The sequence below is a fragment of the Pangasianodon hypophthalmus genome, chromosome 13 (genome assembly GCF_027358585.1).
Source record: "Pangasianodon hypophthalmus isolate fPanHyp1 chromosome 13, fPanHyp1.pri, whole genome shotgun sequence".
NCBI lineage: Eukaryota > Metazoa > Chordata > Actinopteri > Siluriformes > Pangasiidae > Pangasianodon > Pangasianodon hypophthalmus.
In genome coordinates, this window is record NC_069722.1 from 2,973,800 (window position 1) to 2,992,114 (window position 18,315).

The 18,315-nt window shown below is 43.8% G+C and overlaps 1 protein-coding gene across 1 annotated transcript in view; it reads left to right on the forward strand.

The window, feature by feature from the left end:
• Positions 1 to 18,315, forward strand: part of LOC117598765 (deleted in malignant brain tumors 1 protein-like) — a 41,938-nt gene that overhangs the window by 8,457 nt on the left and 15,166 nt on the right. The window contains exons 5-12 of the mRNA XM_053239394.1: positions 994 to 1,311; positions 3,069 to 3,383; positions 3,465 to 3,743; positions 6,754 to 7,071; positions 8,815 to 9,129; positions 9,211 to 9,489; positions 11,487 to 11,804; positions 17,675 to 17,953. Of these exons, the coding sequence (XP_053095369.1) occupies positions 994 to 1,311; positions 3,069 to 3,383; positions 3,465 to 3,743; positions 6,754 to 7,071; positions 8,815 to 9,129; positions 9,211 to 9,489; positions 11,487 to 11,804; positions 17,675 to 17,953 (2,421 nt within the window). The remainder of the gene's footprint in view (positions 1 to 993; positions 1,312 to 3,068; positions 3,384 to 3,464; positions 3,744 to 6,753; positions 7,072 to 8,814; positions 9,130 to 9,210; positions 9,490 to 11,486; positions 11,805 to 17,674; positions 17,954 to 18,315) is intronic.

Here is an 18,315-nt window from a genome sequence, read left to right on the forward strand (position 1 = left end):
AATTTTTCCAATCTTCTCATCATGAAAAGTGGCAAAGTCTTCAGCAGTCAGGGAGGATGGAGCAGGAGGAGCCGGTGGGTTGAGTAGTGAAGAAAAGATGTTGTGGAGCTTGCGAGGATCTTGTGCAGAGGATTCCAGCTTTTCTTTGTAGAAGGCAGTCTTAGCAGAAGTCACTTCAGATGAAAGTTTGGACAGGAGAGCACGCGAAGAGACAAGATCTGTGTCGAGTTGCGATTTCTTCCACTTCCTCTCTCTTCTGTTCTTAATTCTCTCCAATTACTGCAAGACACAGTAGCCAAGGAGCAGGGCACGATAGCCAAGGAGCAGGGCAAGAAATCTTCCTGGGTTTAGAAGATAGAGGACAGAGGAGGTCCATGGATGAGGAAAGTGAGGAGAGGAAAGTGTCAGTGGCTAGCTCCAATGGTAGGGAGGAAAAGGATTGAGGGACAGGAAGGGATGATAGGGTGCAGGAAGCTATGGAGGGAGGGGAGATAGAGTGGAGGTTTTTACGAGTAGGAGAGAAGTATAGATGGCTGGTGGGTTTAGGCAGGATTGGGAGGGTGATGGTAAAGGATACCAAGAGATGGTCAGAGACGTGGAGAGGCGTAGCAATGATGTCTGTAGTAGGAAAGGTGCGGCTGAATCATCCTTTACCCTGATCATTCCTTTCAAATCAAACTAAAGTCCACTTTTGTTTTTCAGCCTTTACCCTGATTGCTAAGTTTGTGCTCACAGCAGTCTGTACACTTGAACTTTTATAGAGTTCTGTCGGCGTCACTAAATACAAATCAGCTGTGTCAGAAATGCACTTTTGATACGGCTGATCAACATACACACACGAGTACGAAGAATGTCAGCCTTTCCAAACTTTTTGTAATTGGGTCTGAAATTGTAGTTCAGTCTGGATCTGTTCATTCATTATTTTCAGTAAGACTCACACTGACTGGCTTTTATATTTGAGGTTCCTAACAAACAATGCCTGTTGTTCTCTAGTAAACTTACAGCAGCCCAACATCTCCTTCACTGCCACTGGTGGATGGTTCCACTGGGGGCCTAACGGACCAGAAGTGACTATTGGCTACGGATTCTCCGTCATTTGCTCCATTAAAGCTCAGTATCCAGGAGGTTCCTTTCACTTGGCGATCAGCGGATCCAACATCACCAGGACTCAGTCAGCTGTTAATCACTCAGCTGTCTTCCTTTTTCCTAAGGCAGATTGTGTCCATCAGGGAAACTACAACTGTACTTATGAAGTTAACGTGTCTTCACGTACCTTTACTTCCACCAAACTGCTGGCCATCACTGTGAAAGGTATATTAAAAATAATTTGTTCTTTACTAAATGAAATGCAGTAAAAAAAAATATTTTTTGTTAATTGCAAATAAGATTATGTGGATTCCAAAAACTCTACCTTATATTTTTTTCCTGAAAAAGAGACATGGCTTAGCCCTTCTTGCCCATTTATACCAGCCAGGCCTGATGTTTGTTCTTGTGTTCCCGTTTGGGGTATAGTATGTGAGACAAAAGAACAATAGGGAGAAAAATATGGCATGGGCGTCAAAGACTCCACACGTGGCAGATGGCCAGTAATAGAAACTATAGCAATGGTGCCACTTACAAAAACAATGTTCCAAAGTGCAGGAACTTTAATGGAAAAACAGAACTTGGGGGCTTATTCCTCCTCGGTAAAACATAGATCACTGACTAAGTGATTATGATGTTAAGTGGAGTGAGATCGCGTGCAAAGATGAGAGAGGTCAGAGAGGGGAGATTTGCAGCAGTGCACGGGAATCTCTTTGTTTAAAAGAAAGCTGATTGTAAACTTGGTTTTTAGATTCAAAATCATAACAGCTGAAACTACATACAAACAATTCTAAGCAGTACTTTCTTCTCCTGTCCAATATGTACCATCTCATTTGTGTAGTATACAGTTCGTAGTGAAGACGTATGTGGCTCGATCCTTCCGATCCTTTTCGCGCTCTGAACGGCAATGTAGTATCCAGCTTGTCCATGTGTGTGCAGTTAGCATCTGTCAAGGATCCACTCTGTGCGAACAGCAATGCACCATGTTTGAGTTTATCGTCATGCGTACATGCAGTTTGAGGGTTCATCTGCAGTTTGGTCGGCTTCAGAAATAGTGGTGACTCTGCCACCCACTGAAAGAGATGACGGTTGAACAATGTCAGTTAACTTGCCCAACAAGGGAAATACTAACAAAACTGTGTTGCTGGGTGGAAGTGGTTGATTTTCCACTGATGAGTACTGTCTGTTCTCTGAGGCACATCAGACTAGACAGAGGTGTGAGCCTTCTCTTTTAGAGCCCATCACACAGAAAACAGCCAGAGAGAGGCCAGACGTTGGCGCCTAGATCCGTTTTTTGCTTCACCAGTCTGACGACATTCTATTACTGTTACAGAAGAGGGCTCCTTGTGTTTGGTTGTGGGGTACCTACAGGAGCATCTGCCAGCATCCCTGTGTGAATATGATAACATAGTAGAATGAGCGCATTAATATAAATCTGTGATTTGCAGATGCGCTAATGTCACAGCTGTTGTTACAGAAATTACCCAACACTTTCTGACCGATTAGATTTGAGAGTTCTAACTATGGTGAATTATTCAGTAGCTACAGTGACACTATTATAGTGTACGCTTTAATGCTTCCCATTTACGCACAAAATAATTTTTGCATCAAGACAAGTTTAAATGCCATTCTTTCTAGCAACTCGAGTAAACCTTCTGTGGCAGGGACTTATCAACAGGCTTAAAATATTTTGCACTGACTGCAATCATTTTGAGGAAAAAACGTGCAAACCTTACATAGCTTTTACTCCAGAAAGGCTCGTTTTCCAATAGCCACGTTTCTTTTTAATAGCTACGCGTTTTATTCTGTTGAACAAATTCACTATTCTCAAGCATACAAGAATTAAAACTAGGGAAGCGCAAAATTTTCTGTAATCTCAACTGCTTCTAGTCTTCTAGTATTATTTCACTGTAGAGCTCATGAGCGTTGCTGACAGAAAAATGATTAATTAGTAAAACCTTCTGTCTTTTTACATAATAAATCAGGCTGTAATGAGATCAGAGTGGTGAATGGGGCGAGGAGCTGTTGCGGTCGAGTGGAGATCCAGCACAGAGCCCAGTGGGGAACAGTGTGTGATGATGATTGGGACTTAAAGGATGCAGAGGTGGTGTGTAGACAGCTTGGATGTGGTAAAGCCGTCAGCGCTCCTCAAAGTGCCCACTTTGGCGAGGGAAGTGAACCAACCTGGCTGGATAATGTGCAGTGTAATGGAACTGAGAGCTACATAGATCAGTGCTCACACAATGGATTTGGAATAGAGAACTGTGGACATGGTGAAGATGCTGGAGTTGTGTGCTCAAGTAAGTTTTTCTTTTGTGGCAGTATCCTGTTAAACGTGAATAAATGTATATAATTATTATTATATATTTTTTTGTTATAAGACTTGCAGGCTCCCACATTGACTTGGATCTCCCCAAACTCTGTGGTCTCACCTGGAGAAGTCCTTCAGCTCACATGTACCACACCCGGCCCAACGTGCATCTCTGTAGACTTCAGTTTGTATAAAACTGGGACATCAATAATGACACAAACTGCAGATTCTACAACAACATTTACTCTGACTGTAGATGCCTCACATCAGGGCCAGTACACCTGTGTCTATTCATACAGGGAAAGTACCTCCATATCATCCAGGAGCAACTCCATTAACATCACTGTAGGTAAGTGGAGAGAGGACCTTATTCTGAACAGCATTAAGTGATCGATTAATAGTTTAATAAATTTAATTGATTACTCATAATTTAAATATTTTTTAATTATCTTAATTAACAAATCTAACACATAAATAATGTTAGTAATGGTAGTAATGGTTGAATAGGAGGGCTAAAATATTCTACTACCTGTCAGTACCTCATCATTAATATAATGCTGGATATTTACATTTACATTTTACATTTATGGCATTTGGCAGCCTCCCTTATCCAGAGCGACTTACAATAGTGCTTTGGAGTCTATCAAGAATACATTCTGATATTGGCTGACTAGGTCACAAACTCGCAAAACCATCAGTCCAAAACTCTGTTGGGGAGGTAACAGACAAGCGCTCAGACAATACATTCTTTTTTTTTCTTTTTTTTTGGTAAGTGCTAACTTAAGTACTTTATGAAGGGGTAAGTCTTTAGATGTCGTTTGAAGACTGCCAGTGACTCAGCTGTTCAGACATCTAGGGGAAGTTCATTCCACCACCTTGGTGCCAGAACAGAGAAGTGTCTCGATGCATGCCTTCCTTGTACCCTGAGAGATGGTGGGACCAGTCGAGCAGTGCTAGAGGATCCCTCCGATCGTGGTGCCGTGCGAGGTGTGAAAAGTGCTTTGAGATAAGTGGGTGCTGGTCCGTTTTTGGCTTTGTAGGCAAGCGTCGGTGTTTTAAATCTGATGCGGGCAGCTACAGGAAGCCAGTGGAGGGAGCGTAGCAATGGGGTGGTGTGTGAAAATTTAGGAAGGTTGAAAACCAATCGTGCAGCTGCATTTTGGACCTGCCAGGGGTGAGTTGCAGTAGTCCAGTCTTGAAATGACAAGGGATTGAACAAGCACCTGAGTGGCCTGTGTGGAAAGAAATGGACGAATTCTTCTGATGTTATAAAGGAGAAATCGACATGAGCATTGTCAGATTAGCAATGTGAGAGGAGAAGGACAGTTGATTGTCCATGGTTACCCCAAGGTTGTGTGCAGTAACCGAAGGCAAGATCAGAGAATTGTCTAGGGAGATTGCAAGATCCTGAGATGGGGATGAATCACCTGGGATGAACAGCAGTTCAGTTTTGGTGGGATTAAGTTTCAGCTGATGAGCCTTCATCCATGATGAGATGTCTGCCAGACATGCTGCTACCCGAGCAGAAACATGAGTGTCTGAGGGAGGGAAGGAGAGGATGAGTTGAGTGTCATCTGCATAGCAGTGGTATGAAAACCCATGTGAGGATAGGACCGCACCAAGAGGTCGGTTATAGAGGGAGAACAGGAGAGGACCAAGTACTGAGCCTTGTGGGACACCAGTGGAGAGTCTGCGGGGAGCAGATGTGGATCCCCTCCATGTCACCTGATATGACCAACCTTCCAGGTAGGAAGCAAACCATTGCCATGCTGCACCACGAATTCCTAGGCTCATGAGGGTGGACAAGAGAGTCTTGCGGTTCACTGTGTCAAACGCTGCTGAAAGTTCAAGGAGGATGAGGACTGAAGACAGTTTGGCTGATCTAGCAGCACGTAGCTTCTCAGTGACGGCCAAAAGGCAGTCTCTGTGGAGTGTGCCGATTTGAAGCCAGACTGATTGGGATCTTGGAGGTTGTTCTGTGAGAGATAGCAAGACAGCTGATTGTAGACGGTTCGTTCAAGGGTTTTAGAAAGAAAAGAGAGAAGTGATACCGGTCGGTAGTTGCTGATGTCAGAGGGCTGTAGAGTGGGTTTCTTCAGGATGGGAATAACCCTTGCTCTCTTGAATGAGTTTGGTACATGACCAGATGTTATGGAGCCATTGATGATAGTGGTGATGAAGGGGAGGAGGTCTTGAGAGATGGTCTGGAGCATTGTGGAAGGGATTGGCTCCAATGGGCAGGTGGTAGGATTGCAGGATAAAATGATTTGCAGGATCTCTTCTGTCGTTAGTTTAGAAAACTGTGTCAGCGAATAAGAAGGAGAATCCTCAGTGTGTAGTGTAGGAGTAGAAGTGAATGTCTGGCAAATTTTTCCAATCTTCTCATCATGAAAAGTGGCAAAGTCTTCAGCAGTCAGGGAGGATGGAGCAGGAGGAGCCGGTGGGTTGAGTAGTGAAGAAAAGATGTTGTGGAGCTTGCGAGGATCTTGTGCAGAGGATTCCAGCTTTTCTTTGTAGAAGGCAGTCTTAGCAGAAGTCACTTCAGATGAAAGTTTGGACAGGAGAGCACGCGAAGAGACAAGATCTGTGTCGAGTTGCGATTTCTTCCACTTCCTCTCTCTTCTGTTCTTAATTCTCTCCAATTACTGCAAGACACAGTAGCCAAGGAGCAGGGCACGATAGCCAAGGAGCAGGGCAAGAAATCTTCCTGGGTTTAGAAGATAGAGGACAGAGGAGGTCCATGGATGAGGAAAGTGAGGAGAGGAAAGTGTCAGTGGCTAGCTCCAATGGTAGGGAGGAAAAGGATTGAGGGACAGGAAGGGATGATAGGGTGCAGGAAGCTATGGAGGGAGGGGAGATAGAGTGGAGGTTTTTACGAGTAGGAGAGAAGTATAGATGGCTGGTGGGTTTAGGCAGGATTGGGAGGGTGATGGTAAAGGATACCAAGAGATGGTCAGAGACGTGGAGAGGCGTAGCAATGATGTCTGTAGTAGGAAAGGTGCGGCTGAATCATCCTTTACCCTGATCATTCCTTTCAAATCAAACTAAAGTCCACTTTTGTTTTTCAGCCTTTACCCTGATTGCTAAGTTTGTGCTCACAGCAGTCTGTACACTTGAACTTTTATGGAGTTCTGTCGGCGTCACTAAATACAAATCAGCTGTGTCAGAAATGCACTTTTGATACGGCTGATCAACATACACACACGAGTACGAAGAATGTCAGCCTTTCCAAACTTTTTGTAATTGGGTCTGAAATTGTAGTTCAGTCTGGATCTGTTCATTCATTATTTTCAGTAAGACTCACACTGACTGGCTTTTATATTTGAGGTTCCTAACAAACAATGCCTGTTGTTCTCTAGTAAACTTACAGCAGCCCAACATCTCCTTCACTGCCACTGGTGGATGGTTCCACTGGGGGCCTAACGGACCAGAAGTGACTATTGGCTACGGATTCTCCGTCATTTGCTCCATTAAAGCTCAGTATCCAGGAGGTTCCTTTCACTTGGCGATCAGCGGATCCAACATCACCAGGACTCAGTCAGCTGTTAATCACTCAGCTGTCTTCCTTTTTCCTAAGGCAGATTGTGTCCATCAGGGAAACTACAACTGTACTTATGAAGTTAACGTGTCTTCACGTACCTTTACTTCCACCAAACTGCTGGCCATCACTGTGAAAGGTATATTAAAAATAATTTGTTCTTTACTAAATGAAATGCAGTAAAAAAAAATATCTTTTGTTAATTGCAAATAAGATTATGTGGATTCCAAAAACTCTACCTTATATTTTTTTCCTGAAAAAGAGACATGGCTTAGCCCTTCTTGCCCATTTATACCAGCCAAGCCTGATGTTTGTTCTTGTGTTCCCATTTGGGGTATAGTATGTGAGACAAAAGAACAATAGGGAGAAAAATATGGCATGGGCGTCAAAGACTCCACACGTGGCAGATGGCCAGTAATAGAAACTATAGCAATGGTGCCACTTACAAAAACAATGTTCCAAAGTGCAGGAACTTTAATGGAAAAACAGAACTTGGGGGCTTATTCCTCCTCGGTAAAACATAGATCACTGACTAAGTGATTATGATGTTAAGTGGAGTGAGATCGCGTGCAAAGATGAGAGAGGTCAGAGAGGGGAGATTTGCAGCAGTGCACGGGAATCTCTTTGTTTAAAAGAAAGCTGATTGTAAACTTGGTTTTTAGATTCAAAATCATAACAGCTGAAACTACATACAAACAATTCTAAGCAGTACTTTCTTCTCCTGTCCAATATGTACCATCTCATTTGTGTAGTATACAGTTCGTAGTGAAGACGTATGTGGCTCAATCCTTCCGATCCTTTTCGCGCTCTGAACGGCAATGTAGCATCCAGCTTGTCCATGTGTGTGCAGTTAGCATCTGTCAAGGATCCACTCTGTGCGAACAGCAATGCACCATGTTTGAGTTTATCGTCATGCGTACATGCAGTTTGAGGGTTCATCTGCAGTTTGGTCGGCTTCAGAAATAGTGGTGACTCTGCCACCCACTGAAAGAGATGACGGTTGAACAATGTCAGTTAACTTGCCCAACAAGGGAAATACTAACAAAACTGTGTTGCTGGGTGGAAGTGGTTGATTTTCCACTGATGAGTACTGTCTGTTCTCTGAGGCACATCAGACTAGACAGAGGTGTGAGCCTTCTCTTTTAGAGCCCATCACACAGAAAACAGCCAGAGAGAGGCCAGACATTGGCGCCTAGATCCGTTTTTTGCTTCACCAGTCTGACGACGTTCTATTACTGTTACAGAAGAGGGCTCCTTGTGTTTGGTTGTGGGGTACCTACAGGAGCATCTGCCAGCATCCCTGTGTGAATATGATAACATAGTAGAATGAGCGCATTAATATAAATCTGTGATTTGCAGATGCTGTTGTTACAGAAATTACCCAACACTTTCTGACCGATTAGATTTGAGAGTTCTAACTATGGTGAATTATTCAGTAGCTACAGTGACACTATTATAGTGTATGCTTTAATGCTTCCCATTTACGCACAAAATAATTTTTGCATCAAGACAAGTTTAAATGCCATTCTTTCTAGCAACTCGAGTAAACCTTCTGTGGCAGGGACTTATCAACAGGCTTAAAATATGTTGCACTGACTGCAATCATTTTGAGGAAAAAACGTACAAACCTTACATAGCTTTTACTCCAGAAAGGCTCGTTTTCCAATAGCCACGTTTCTTTTTAATAGCTACGCGTTTTATTCTGTTGAACAAATTCACTATTCTCAAGCATACAAGAATTAAAACTAGGGAAGCGCAAAATTTTCTGTAATCTCAACTGCTTCTAGTCTTCTAGTATTATTTCACTGTAGAGCTCATGAGCGTTGCTGACAGAAAAATGATTAATTAGTAAAACCTTCTGTCTTTTTACATAATAAATCAGGCTGTAATGAGATCAGAGTGGTGAATGGGCCGAGGAGCTGTTGCGGTCGAGTGGAGATCCAGCACAGAGCCCAGTGGGGAACAGTGTGTGATGATGATTGGGACTTAAAGGATGCAGAGGTGGTGTGTAGACAGCTTGGATGTGGTAAAGCCGTCAGCGCTCCTCAAAGTGCCCACTTTGGCGAGGGAAGTGAACCAACCTGGCTGGATAATGTGCAGTGTACTGGAACTGAGAGCTACATAGATCAGTGCTCACACAATGGATTTGGAATAGAGAACTGTGGACATGGTGAAGATGCTGGAGTTGTGTGCTCAAGTAAGTTTTTCTTTTGTGGCAGTATCCTGTTAAACATGAATAAATGTATATAATTATTATTATATATTTTTTTGTTATAAGACTTGCAGGCTCCCACATTGACTTGGATCTCCCCAAACTCTGTGGTCTCACCTGGAGAAGTCCTTCAGTTCACATGTACCACACCCGGCCCAACGTGCATCTCTGTAGACTTCAGTTTGTATAAAACTGGGACATCAATAATGACACAAACTGCAGATTCTACAACAACATTTACTCTGACTGTAGATGCCTCACATCAGGGCCAGTACACCTGTGTCTATTCATACAGGGAAAGTACCTCCATATCATCCAGGAGCAACTCCATTAACATCACTGTAGGTAAGTGGAGGGAGGACCTTATTCTGAACAGCATTAAGTGATCGATTAATAGTTTAATAAATTTAATTGATTACTCATAATTTAAATATTATTTAATTATCTTAATTAACAAATCTAACACATTAATAATGTTAGAAATGGTAGTAATGGATCAATAGGAGGGCTAAAATATTCTACTACCTGTCAGTAACTCATCATTAATATTATGCTGGATATGAATGGATATATGCGTTAATCGTTAGTGCACGCATTTACACAAGAAATTTGGTATTGATGAAAATCCCATAAATTTAGAAAAACATTAGTATTCTACTCGTGCTCTGGACTGTGAGTAAATTTACTCATAAGAGGTCTAACTAATTTAAACCTCCACCTGATTGACTTCAGATTATATATTTTGCATGGATTACTGCACTTTTATGTCTGGAATATACTGTCGAGTTTAAATTGCTTAGTTTTATTACATTTACAGCATTTAACAGATGCTGTTATCCAGAGTGACTTACAGAAGAGGCCTCGAGCCAAAAACACATCCTCATGCTAGTTCACAATGTCAGGGACTAAGAGTACCATAGAGAAAATTTGGTGAAAACCAGTCGTTATGTATTATTCGCGTTAATTAAATAATATTAAGAAAAAGGAAGTGAGCCTACACAAACCTTTAAATTAAGGAAAATATACTAATCACTTAATTAAAACAAAAAACTGCCACCATATAAAGTGAGGACAGGCAGATCTGTCTGAACATAGCCACAAGCCATAAACAAAAGGAATATATACAGCTGACGGAAAACAAGAGGAAACATCTGACAGAAGATTTCGTGCTTGCTTTTTATTTTTAATAGTCTATATTATGTAACCAGGTGGTAAATAATCTTAAAGTTTGTTTCTCTCCTTATATTGTTAAATCTCTTATTTCATTGTTATTTGTTGTGTTCAGTAAATTATTAAGTAAAAATAAACAGTGAATACCTGTATTTTCTTGGAGTTGTCAGCGGGTGGCGCTGTGTGTGTTGCGTACGAGACAGTGCGCGTGCGCTCTCATTGAGCGAGCAGTGCGATAGAGACACGCACTCTCGGGAAATTGCGGATAATCTGTAACCATCCAGTGTCTTTTTTTTTCCGTATCGAACCTCAGTATTTCCCATATTGTGTTGCATTGTTTTTTTCCTTTTTTTTTTGGTTGTTTTTGTATTTTTGATACGGCTGTACTTTTGTAAGGCCGTGTTCGATTTTGCCTTTTGCTCACACCTAAGCAGACTGTGAAACTAAGTGTACTGTGTATTGGAGAGAAAATTGAGAAAACACTGAGTAATATAGAGCTGTGAGGTTACACTGTATCACCAGCTCTGAGTATTCTTTTTCTTAAATCTTTATTGATTTTCCTATTCTAAGAGCTGTGTTATTTCTTGCTCTTTTTCCAGACCTTGTTGTAAAAGCTGTGAGCCGGAACTGTTTCTTGTAACGTTTCCAGAAGCCATTTCAGAACAAATCACTCTCTTCAAAATATTAACTGAATAAACTACAAAGTTAATTGAATGCGCTAAATGTGTTCCTGATGGTAATTCAAAATCCCCGGTCACAATTAGTAAATATTATTATTATTGGAAAAGAAGTGAGTCAAAATTATTTCCACATCTGCCTTTCAGCCTTTACCCTGATCATTCCTTTCAAATCAAACTAAAGTTCACTTTTGTTTTTCAGCCTTTACTCTGATTGCTAAGTTTGTGCTCACAGCTGTCTGCACACCTGAACATTTTAATAGAGTTTTGTCGGCGTTACTAAATACAAATCAGCTGTGTCAGAAATGCACTTTTGATACGGGTGATCAACATACACACACGAGTACGAAGAATGTCAGCCTTTCCAAACTTTTTGTAATTGGGTCTGAAATTGTAGTTCAGTCTGGATCTGTTCATTCATTATTTTCAGTAAGACTCACACTGACTGGCTTTTATATTTGAGATTCCTAACAAACAATGCCTGTTATTCTCCAGTAAACTTACAGCAGCCCAACATCTCCTTCACTGCCACTGGTGGATGGTTCCACTGGGGGCCTAACGGACCAGAAGTTACTATTGGCTACGGATTCTCCGTCATTTGCTCCATTAAAGCTCAGTATCCAGGAGGTTCCTTTCACTTGGCGATCAGTGGATCCAACATCACCAGGACTCAGTCAGCTGTTAATCACTCAGCTGTCTTCCTTTTTCCTAAGGCAGATTGTGTCCATCAGGGAAACTACAACTGTACTTATGAAGTTAACGTGTCTTCACGTACCTTTACTTCCACCAAACTCCTGGCCATCACTGTGAAAGGTATATTAAAAATAATTTGTTCTCTACTAAATAAAATACAGTAAAAAATTTATTTTTTGTTAATTGCAAATAAGATTATGTGGATTCCAAAAACTGTACCTTATATTTTTTTTCCTGAAAGAGAGACATGGCTTAGCCCTTCTTGCACATTTATACCAGCCAGGCCTGATGTTTGTTCTTGTGTTCCCATTTGGGGTATAGTATTTGAGACAAAAGAACAATAGGGAGAAAAATATGGCAGGGGCGTCAAAGACTCCACACGTGGCAGATGGCCAGTAATAGAAACTATAGCAATGGTGCCACTTACAAAAACAATGTTCCAAAGTGCAGGAACTTTAATGGAATAACAGAACTTCGGGGCTTATTCCTCCTCGGTAAAACATAGATCACTGACTAAGTGATTATGATGTTAAGTGGAGTGAGATCGCATGCAAAGATGAGAGAGATCAGAGAGGGGAGATTTGCAGCAGTGCACGGGAATCCCTTTGTTTAAAAGAAAGCTAATTGTAAACTTGGTTTTTAGATTCAAAATCGTAACAGCTGAATCTACATACAAACAATTCTAAGCAGTACTTTCTTCTCCTGTCCAATATGTACCATCTCATTTGTGTAGTATACAGTTCATAGTGAAGACGTATGTGGCTCAATCCTTCCGATCCTTTTCGCGCTCTGAACGGCAATGTAGTATCCAGCTTGTCCATGTGTGTGCAGTTAGCATCTGTCAAGGATCCACTCTGTGCGAACAGCAATGCACCATGTTTGAGTTTATCGTCATGCGTACATGCAGTTTGAGGGTTCATCTGCAGTTTAGTCGGCTTCAGAAATAGTGGGGATTCTGCCACCCACTGAAAGAGATGACAGTTGAACAATGTCAGTTAACTTGCCCAACAAGGGGAATACTAACAAACCAGAAAACAGCCAGAGAGAGGCCAAACATTGGTGCCTAGATCCGTTTTTTTGCTTCACCAGTCTGACGACGTTCTATTACTGTTACAGAAGAGGGCTCCTTGTGTTTGGTTGTGGGGTACCTACAGGAGCATCTGCCAGCATCCCTGTGTGAATATGATAACATAGTAGAATGAGCGCATTAATATAAATTGTGATTTGCAGATGCGTTAATGTCACAGCTGTTGTTAAAGAAATTACCCAACACTTTCTGACCGATTAGATTTGAGAGTTCTAACTTCGGTGAATTATTCAGTAGCTACAGTGACACTATTACAGTGTACATTTTAATCCATCCCAATTATGCAAAAAATAAAGACAAGTTTAAATGCCATTCTTTCTAGCAACTCAAGTAAACCTTCTGTGGCAGGGACTTATCAACAGGCTTAAATATTTTGCACTGACTGCAATCATTTTGAGGAAAAAAAACGTGCAAACCTTACTGTCACGACCGGGGATCGAACCTTGGTCTTTGGCATGAGAAACGGACATTATGCCGTTGAGCCACAGGGAGGCGGTGAACCCGTGAAGCAAACACTGAAGTAGAGCACAAGAACCTATATATTAAGTAAAAAATACAAGGAAATGACTCAAGGGAAAAACGGGAAAACAAGAAGGCAATGAATTGTCTCGTTCCTCAGGGCCATAGCCTTCCCAGTCCACGAGATACTGCCGGGAGCCCCGCACACACCGGACATCCAGGATTCGGTGGACTGTGTAGGCAAGCTGGCCGTCGATGATGCGCGGAGGGGGTGGTTTACCTTGCACAGAGAAGGGAGAAGACAAAACAGGTTTTAGCAAAGACACATGGAATGTGGGGTTAATCCTTAGTTACCTAGGGAGAAATAAATTATAAGTAACAGGATTGACTTTCCTAGCAATCCTGAAGGGGCCGATGAACTTCTCGGCCAAACAATTTGCAGACTCCACCCGCAAGGGAAGGTTCTTGGTGGAGAGCCAGACTCATTCACCAGGGCGCAGCATAGGGGCCGGTCTTCATCGTCGGTTAGCCTGCCGTTGGTACCACTGCGAGGTCCTCAGGAGCTTAAGTCTGACTTTTCTCCAGGTTTGGCGGCAGCGAGTGACGAACTGTTGGGCGGAGGGAACAGCTGTCTCCACTTCTTGCTCTGGGAATAGTGGAGGAGCATACCCAAACTGGCACTCGAACGGGGACATGCCTGTGGCAGAGGAGCGGAGAGTGTTGTGTGCGTATTCCACCCACATGATGAAAGTGGACCAGGAGGACAGGTTGTTAGCAGCCATACTCCTCAACGTGGTCTCGAGATCCTGGTTGATTCTTTCCGTCTGACCGTTGGACTCGGGATGGAACCCGGAGGATAGGCTCACGGAGGCCCCCAGAGACTCACAGAAGGCCCGCCAGAAATGCGAGGAAAATTGGGGTCCCCGATCGGAGACGATGTCCTGTGGTATGCCAAAGGTGCGGAAAACATGAGTAATGATAAGCTCCGCTGTTTCTTTGGCTGTGGGTAGTTTGGGCAAGGGGATGAACTTGACGGCCTTGGAAAATCGGTCAACAATGACCATGATGCTGGTGTTACCTTGGGACGGTGGAAGCCCGGTGATGAAGTCCATGGACAGGTGGGACCAGGGCCTATGAGGGATGGGAAGAGGCTGCAGGAGACCCTGGGGAGATTGGTGCTTGGTTTTGCTCTGATTACCCACAGGACATGGCCTGACATAGGTGATGACATTCTCCTTGATGGTAGGCCACCAAAATCGCCTCTGGAGGAACTCGAGAGTACGCGAGGGACCCGGATGACAAGAGAAACGGGAGGAGTGCCCCCACTGGAGAACCGGGGATCGAACAGCCTTGGGTACATACAGGCGGTTGGTCGGGCCGCTTCCTGGGTCGGGTTCTCTGGCTTGGGCTTGTCTCACTGTGTCCTCAAGTTGCCACCTGACCGGAGCTACAATTTTCGAGCTGGGAATGATAGGGAGGACCTTGTTCTCTTTAGACCGGGCTTGATGATGAACCCCAAGATCTGCATTCCTCCGGCTTGACGTACAGGTGGTTGTCCAGTAGGTGTCTGAGGACTTTGCTAACATGGGTAACATGCTCCTTCAGCGAGCTCGAGAAAATGAGTATGTCATCCAGATAGACAAAGATGAATTTGTTAAGCATGTCCATAAGTATGTCATTGACCAGGGTTTGAAAAACCGCGGGAGCATTAGTGAGGCCAAAAGGCATGACCAGGTACTCATAGTGCCCTGTAGGCGTGTTGAAGGTGGTCTTCCATTCGTCACCCAGCCGGATACGCACGAGGTGGTAGGCGTTACTCAAGTCCAGTTTAATGAAAATCGAGGTCTCTTGAAGGACCTCAAAAGCGGTGGCCATGAGAGGTAGGAGATAGCGGGTGCGCACAGTGATCTTGTTGAGCCCCCTGTAATCGATACACAGCCAAAGGCCCCCGTCCTTCTTCCCGACAGAAAAGAATCCCGCCCCAGCCGGGGAAGTGGATGGACAAATAATCCCAGCCGTAAGGGACTCCTCAATGTACTCGTTCATGGCGGCCGTTTCAGGAGGGAACAATGAGAAGATACGGCCTCTAGGGGGACTGGAGTCAGGGACGAGGTCAATAGCGCAGTCATAGGGACGATGAGGCGGCAATGAGATGGCTTTCTTCTTAATAAAAACCGTCTTGAGGTGGTGGTACTAGGGGGGAATTCGGGAGAGATCTATGGTTCCTAGAGACTTGGGAGCAGGGTCAGGGTCTCTCTGGCCCAAGCACACAGACTGGCATGATGCACCCCAACTGAGAATAGCCCCCATGGACCAGTCGACATGCGGGTTGTGCTGGAGGAGCCAGGGGTACCCAAGGATGATGGGAATCTCGGGAGACTCGGTCAACAGATTTCCTCCTGGTGCTGGCCGACGACCAGCCGAAGGGACGAGGTAAGATATGTGATTTCACCAGGGGCTAGCAACCTACCATTAAATGCTGTGGCAGTCATGGGGGCAAGAAGAGAGTTCTTTGGGATCTGGAGTCTCTAGGCTAAGGAAATGTCCATAAAGTTCCCAGCAGCACCGGAGTCAATTAAGGCCTGGAGTGGGTGTTGCTGGTGGCCCCAGGTGAGAGAGATGGGAAGGACCAGCCCAGAGTCAGAGGGAGCGGCAGTGCACGTTACTCCCGCGACAGTCCTGCCTCGCCTGTACGGGACTGAGCGTTTTCCCGAGAGCTCAGGGCAACAGTTACGGAAATGGCCAGGTCGACCACAGTATAGGCAACAGTGTTCCCACATGCAACGGTTTCGCTCCGCAGGGGAGAGACGGGCCCTGCCCAACTGCATCGGTTCAGAGGGATCTTGGGGATCAGAGTGCCCCTGAACTGCAATAGGGCTGGCCAGCTGGGTGGGAGCATGGGAACGGCTCTGGTCTCTTTCTCTCCGGCGATTATCCAACCGGATAGCCTGGTCAATGAGGGTCTCCAGGTCCGGCGCAGGCTCTTTAGCGGCCAGGTCGTCCTTGATGGCCTCGGATAGCCCGCTCAAGAAGCAAACCATGAGGGCTTCATCATTCCAGCCACTGCCAGCAGCTATGGTCCGGAACTTGATGGCATATTCAGCAGCACTGTCATTGCCTTGCTGGAGGCTTGCTGGCCGCTCAGAGGGTGGTCGAACACTCGCTTGAATTCCTCTACAAACCTAGAGTAGCTTGCACAGAACGGGGCTTGTCCCTTCCAGACGGCTGATGCCCACGAGAGAGCCTTTCCAGAAAGAAGGGTAATCATATAGGCTATCTTGGCCCAATCATACAGGAAGGAGGAGGGCTGCAGGTCAAACAGAAGGGAACACTGGGTGAGGAACCCGTCACAAGCACTAGGGTCGCCCGAGAAGTGCTGGGGGCAGAGGCTGCCCTAGGTGCCGAGGCAGATGCTGCAGAAAGCCGGTCTGAGATCTGGCGGATTGCAGCCAAAAGATCCATCAGCAACTGGGAGTGTTGGACCATCAGGGTCTCCTCCTGAGCCTTGTGGCGCTGTACGGCGGACTCATGCTGGGCCACGGTGGCACGGAGCTCCTGAGTGTTCATCGTTTCTGGGTTCATTGTGGCTTGGTTATTCTGTCACGATGAACCCGCGAAGCAAACGCTGAAGTAGAGCACAAGAATCTATTTATTCAGTAAAAAATACAAGGAAATGACTCAGGGGAAAAACAGGAAAACAAGAAGGCAATGAATAACAAAAAATGAAGACGGGCAGGAAAACCGAAAAAAGCCAAAACTAAAATAGAGAAAAAAAAGGAGCAAGAAGACAAAAAAAAGGCAAGGGTGCTAGGAAAAAACACAGAAGAAATTTAACTCGAGAGACACAACTATAACGATGACAGGGGCATAGGAAACAACAATAACCAAGCGGGGAACAAAGGCAAAAGGGACGGCTTAAATACACCAAACAGGAACAAGACACAGGTGAAAGCAATGAATACAATTACAACAAAAAACTAAGGCTGAGCGACATCTAGTGGGGAAAACATAACAAAACAAAAACACCAAAAAAGGACAAAACTCTGACACTTACATAGCTTTTACTCCAGAAAGGCTCATTTTCCAATAGCCATGTTACTTTTTAATAGCTATGAGTTTTAGTCGATTGAACAAATTCACTATTCTCAAGCATACAAGAATTAAAAATAGGGAAGCGCAAAATTTTCTGTAATCTCAACTGCACGTCTTCAAGTATTATATCACTGTAGAGCTCATGAGCGTTGCTGACAGAAAAATTATTAATTAGTAAAACCTTCTGTCTTTTTACATAATAAATCAGGCTGTAATGAGATCAGAGTGGTGAATGGGCCGAGGAGCTGTTGTGGTCGAGTGGAGATCCAGTACAGAGCCCAGTGGGGATCAGTGTGTGATGATTGATGATGATTAAATGTACATAATTATTATATATATTTTTTGTTATAAGACTTGCAGGCTCCCACATTGACTCGGATCTCCCCAAACTCTGTGGTCTCACCTGGAGAAGTCCTTCAGTTCAGATGTACCACACACAGCCCAACATGCATCTCTGTAGACTTCAGTTTGTATAAAACTGGGACATCAATAATGACACAAACTGCAGAGTCTACAACAACATTTACTCTGACTGTAGATGCCTCACATCAGGGCCAGTACACCTGTGACTATTCATACAGGGAAAGTACCTCCATATCATCCAGGAGCAACTCCATTACGATCACTGTGGGTAAGTGCAGAGAGACCATTACACTCAACAGTGTTCATTCCTTAATTAATTATTTATGCTATTCAAATAGCTCTCATTGTTTACCTGTAATTTATATATTATTTAAATAGCTTTATTAACAAACAAATTTATTAACTAATGTATAAATTCTGTTACTCATTGACGGCTGAATATGATGGCTGGAATATTCTACTCTTCTCAGTAATTTGTCATTACTAGCATGGAAAGCATAAAACACTCAGTGTTGGAATTCTATAGGAAAATAATCAAAGCTGAGTTACTTTTACCGCCCAAAAGTTATTAATTTTCCTAAAAGAGCATTCTCCCAAATGTTTTCACACTTTAAGTGACACTAAAACTAG